The sequence below is a fragment of the Macadamia integrifolia genome, unplaced genomic scaffold, assembly GCF_013358625.1.
Source record: "Macadamia integrifolia cultivar HAES 741 unplaced genomic scaffold, SCU_Mint_v3 scaffold456, whole genome shotgun sequence".
Taxonomy (NCBI): domain Eukaryota; kingdom Viridiplantae; phylum Streptophyta; class Magnoliopsida; order Proteales; family Proteaceae; genus Macadamia; species Macadamia integrifolia.
In genome coordinates this window covers 257,666-262,587 of record NW_024870455.1, presented here as the reverse complement: position 1 = coordinate 262,587, position 4,922 = coordinate 257,666, and the positions used below count along the sequence as shown (strand labels likewise).

General features: G+C 45.3%; 1 protein-coding gene across 1 annotated transcript; it reads right to left on the bottom strand.

The window, feature by feature from the left end:
- Window positions 1-134: 134 nt before the first annotated feature.
- LOC122068744 lies at window positions 135-4,114 on the bottom strand. The gene is made up of 3 exons (XM_042632627.1): window positions 1,913-4,114; window positions 953-1,744; window positions 135-458 (listed from the first exon to the last, which is right to left on the bottom strand). The coding sequence occupies exons 1-3, from the start codon at window positions 4,112-4,114 to the stop codon at window positions 135-137; spliced, it is 3,318 nt and encodes a 1,105-aa protein (XP_042488561.1).
- Between the last annotated feature and the right edge of the window lie 808 nt (window positions 4,115-4,922).

The window sequence follows — 4,922 nt, the reverse complement described above, 5'->3', positions numbered from 1 at the left end:
TGGAGACGAAATATGGCGAGAGGGGCGGAGAGGGTTTTATCTGTTGACACGTGGCGAAAATGATCCGACGACTGAGATGGAATTCGGTTTTGGGTCTCAAAAGATATGGTTTTCCCTCTTCTCTTCGTCTCTGTTCAGCGTCTTCGAAACTGATGCGAAGCCCTCCTCCCTTCTCCCTCTTCTTTCTTCCTCCTCTGTCTTCGGCTCCGTTCATCGCTGCAAATCTCTCCTCTCTCTTCGTCTCTGCTTGTCGCTGCAATCCCTCCACTTGGGTTGGTAGATGTGACTGCTGCAGTTTGTGAAAAATCACAGTTCCTGGGATTCCGGCCAGCAATTTGGTATATGCGATTCATGGCATAAGCTGCATGTGAAGCTACAGTGATTGGTTCATAACAGGCACCACCCGATTGGATTGGGCTACAGTCGATCCCTTGGCCACAAGCATATTCAAGATTAGCCTGCAATTGGGTATCAGAAACGCCAGAATTGGATATACACCAACCCGCTGGCTTTGTTTTGGGGGCTGCTGGAGTCTTCAATGCAAAAAGAGAAGACCAAATTTAGTGGTACCCATCATAATAGAAAAATGAGAGCCATCAAAACTCCCAATACAAATGAGATGGAAACCCACATTATTCTTGAGAAGAGAAATAATTGGAAGTGTATAGAAATCATTCCCATCCCAATACAACAGAGCTCCAGTAGCATTGCGATGAACAGAAACGAAGAGAGAGGGATTTGCAACAATTAACGAAGACAGAGGAGGAAGAAATAAGAGGGAGAAGAGAGGACGGATTAGCTTCAGTTTCGAAGCCGCTGAACAGAGACGAAGAGAGATGAGGGTTTGAAAGGGATAGGATTTCGGTTTTGACCCGAAAACAATATCTTTTTGGAGAAAAGGAGAAATATAATTAAATAGGAATAAAAAGCATAATTACAACCTTTGGTAGACCTTCCCGCATGCATCATCACTTAAAAGGACGATCAGATCATCAGAAAGGTTTGAGAGATCCAACATAGTCTCATGAGGAGATTGAACAAAAGAAGCCAAAAAATCAGCACACCTATTGATCTCACGAACGTGATGCGAAAAAACACAGTGCTGAAAATTTGCATAAAGCTCAAAGATATCATCAAGAAGTGCTAGAGCGAACCATGGAGGGCGAAACTTCCCAGTAATCATTTGAACAGTAGCCAGAGAGTCTGAACGAACCTGAAGGTGGGTACATCGACGGTCCCTGGCTCTCTTGAGACCTTGACGAATGGCGATCAGCTCAACACATAGAATGTTATCATGAACTACGGCACCCGCCAGAGCAAAAACGGGGCAACCCCTTGCATCTCGAGCAACAACGCCGTACCCGCCGAGCCCTTTTCTAATTGAGCCATCACAATTTAAAACAAGCCACGCCGCAGGGGGCCGAGGCCAAGAGAAAAACTGAAGCGGGTGAGAAAGAAACTCCGGTTTCATTTTCCATCGGTGAAAAAACTCCTTAATGGATGAGGAAATCGCAGTTCTGATTTGTAGATGACAGAAACGACCTCTGGTATCGCTAACAATTCGATGAAAAAGCTCGTCCACATTGGTAGACTCCGATTTGAAGATACGGTTATTGCGCTCGCACCAGATTCGATAGACCACTGCCGAGAAGCAGAAACTCTGAACAGAGGAAACTACAGAGTCCCCCTTAACATTCTGACAGAGCCAAGAAACTTCTTCAGACCATGAAGGCAAAGTATATCTCTGAAAACCACAAAGCCGCAACAACCGATGCCAAATTTCCGAAGAGTATGGACATTTGAAAAATAGATGGTCAAGGTCTTCTATATCCACGTTGCATAAGACACATCTAGTGTCCACCACCAAGCCCTATGAGGCCAATCGGGCTTTGGTAGGGAGCCGTTTGCGAACCGCAAGCCAAGCAATGAAGGCAAAACGCGGATGAGAGTAGCGAAACCATATCAGATGATGCCAATTCACCATAGCACCGGGACGCCGAACAACATTCCATGCCGAACTGATAGAGAATAGCCCAGAGGAGGAATGAGTCCAAACCGTCTGATCCATGGAAAGCCGAGAGTGAGAACGAGTATTTGCAATCTCTGTCCATCTATTTAAGATAATGGGATCCTGGTGACCCTCATCCCATACACCATTCTCGGAGAGGAGTGCCGAAACCGTCTCATAGGGGTTACGACCCAATGCTTCCACGATAAGAGACCCATCCGAACATAATGGACCATTTGGCAACCAAGGGTCATACCATAATAATGTATTGTGACCAGTGTGAATTAGACTTTTACAACAGGTCACAGCAATATCTCGAGTCGACAAAATTGCATTAAAGGTTTGAGAGCATACAGTAGGACGAGGAAGAGACCATATCGAGTGGCGACGTAACCATCGACATCGGACAAAGCGCGACCAACTGGATGACATATTAGACGCAATGTTCCATACATGCCTCATTAAAGCAGCGGAGTTCCAGTCACAAAGACGCCGCAACCCCAACCCACCTTCTTCCTTAGGAGTACAAACCACACTCCATGCCACCTTGTAAGAGCCAGTGGTAGCATGTCCCCACCAAAGAAAGCGAGCCATAATGCGCTCTAGTTGATCGAGAGTGCCCTTGGGGAGCTTAAAGACATTTAACCAGTAAGCAATCATACCCGTAATCACAGATTGAATGAGAGTGAGGCGCCCTGCGTATGACAAAGCTTTGGCCTTCCAGGAAGAAAGTCTCGCCTCAACCTTAGAGATCAACTCATTAAACTCATGAGACCTAAGAGATCGAGAGTGGAGAGGAACTCCCAAATACCGGATTGGTAACTGACCAGGTAAAATACCAATAATCTGGCTAAGTTGATTCTGGAGAGCAGTAGAACAGTTTGCAAAATAGATGGCGGATTTGCCTTTATTGATGGCGAGACCCGAGATGGCTGAAAATCTGGAAAGAAGTGTGTCCAACTGGCCGGCAGAAACGTCATCACCCTTCCCAAAGACAAATAGGTCATCAACAAAACAGATTGAAGAGATCTCAGGCTTTTCACAAAGCTGATGATACCGAAAAACCCCCGACTTGGCAGCTGCCGATAACGAGTCGGAGAAGACCTGAAGAACAATATTGAACAAAAAGGGGGACATAGGGCAGCCCTGTCGCAATCCTCTGTTGGCATAGAAGGGGTGCGATTGCGCTCCATTTAAAAAAATGACATAGCTAGGATTAGTAATGCAAGGAACCACCCAATTGATAAATTGAGAAGGGAAATTTAAGCGATTCAAAAGAGTGAAAAGAAAACTCCATTGGACAGAGTCATACACCTTACGCAGATCTAACTTGGCTGCAAAGCGAGGCATCCCTTTATTGAGATGATAATCATGAAGCAAGTCCTGGCAAAGAAGAATGTTGTCGTAGATCTGCCGACCCTCAGTGAAAGCTGATTGATTGATCCCCACCAGTTTGTGTAATACGAGCTTTAGGCGGTTGGCTAGTAATTTAGCAATGAACTGATAAATAAAGGAACTAACCGCTATTGGTCTGTAGTCAGAGAATGTATTCTGATGGTCACCCTTAGGGATTAGCGTCAATCGGGAAAGCTTGACTTGATCAGGAAGCCATGGGTTATTGAAAAAATCCAGAATTGCATTGCTAACATCATGCCCTGTAATATCCCAAGTAGCCTTATAGAAACATGCACCAAAACCATCCGTACCTGGGGCACTATCGTTCTCTGCTGCGAAGATGACCTTCTTGATATCATCCATAGAAAAAGCTTGAGAAAGTAAGTCCTTCTCATGCCAAGATAGAGATCTGTCAATGGGAATATCGAAGTCACCACAAACAACCTGAGGGGTATTCATGAAGGCTGTGGAAAAATAAGACACTGCCTCATCCCTAATCTCCTCATCATTAGTCAACATAACCCCAGAAGAGGATTGAATAGTGGAGATCGAGTTGTGAGCACGCCTAGTCTTCAATGATTGGTGAAAAAATTCTGAATTTCCATCTCCTTCATGTAAGAATTTAATACGAGCCCGTTGGCGGATCTCCGATTCTCTGGCATACAATAAAACCTGAAGCTTTTGAACTAACAGCCGCTCCTGAATCACCATATCATCATCATTAGGATTCCCTTGAAGACTGGCCTAGGCACGATCCACCTCATCTTTAAGAGACTCAATTTGCGAATCAAGCGAATGGAAAATCGTTCTACTCCACAATTTGAGAGCCACTTTCAACTGCTTGAGTTTTGAGAGGAGAATAAACATGGGAGTTCCAAAAATCGGTTGAGACCAAATTTCCCGTACCTTGGGTAAAAAATTGGGGTGGGAGACCCAGTGATTATAGAAGTAGAACTGCCTACCACGTCTTCGAGGCGGGTCTCCCAACGTGACAACCATGGAACTATGATCTGAAATACCAGGGTTCGAGAAATGAGTGTGAGAGAACGGGAATTCATCACCCCATAATTGGTTCACAAGAACATGGTCAATTTTGGATTCAATACGATCAGCACCAAGACCCTTGTTGTTCCAGGTATATTTACAGCCAGTCCACTTGAGATCAAATAAACCAGAATCAGCTAGGCAGTCAGCAAGGGGTCTTGTTACCCGAAGGAGAACCGGCCTACCCCCCCTCTTCTCATCTGGGTATTTAATGGAATTAAAATCACCCATAACCACCCAGGGATGGGAGGTATTAGCGCTGATGCGCCGGAGATCGTCCCATAGAGCCTCCCTCTCTGGAGCAAAATTTTCCCCGTATACCACAGACACAAGAAAAGCATTGTGGTTGGCCTTCAAACAAACCTGAGCATGAATGAGTTAGGGAGAGACATGCAAGATGTGAACCGAGACGAGGTCCTCATCCCATACTAGCCAAATTCGACCTGCTTCAGAAGCCTCATAGTTGGTATGGAGC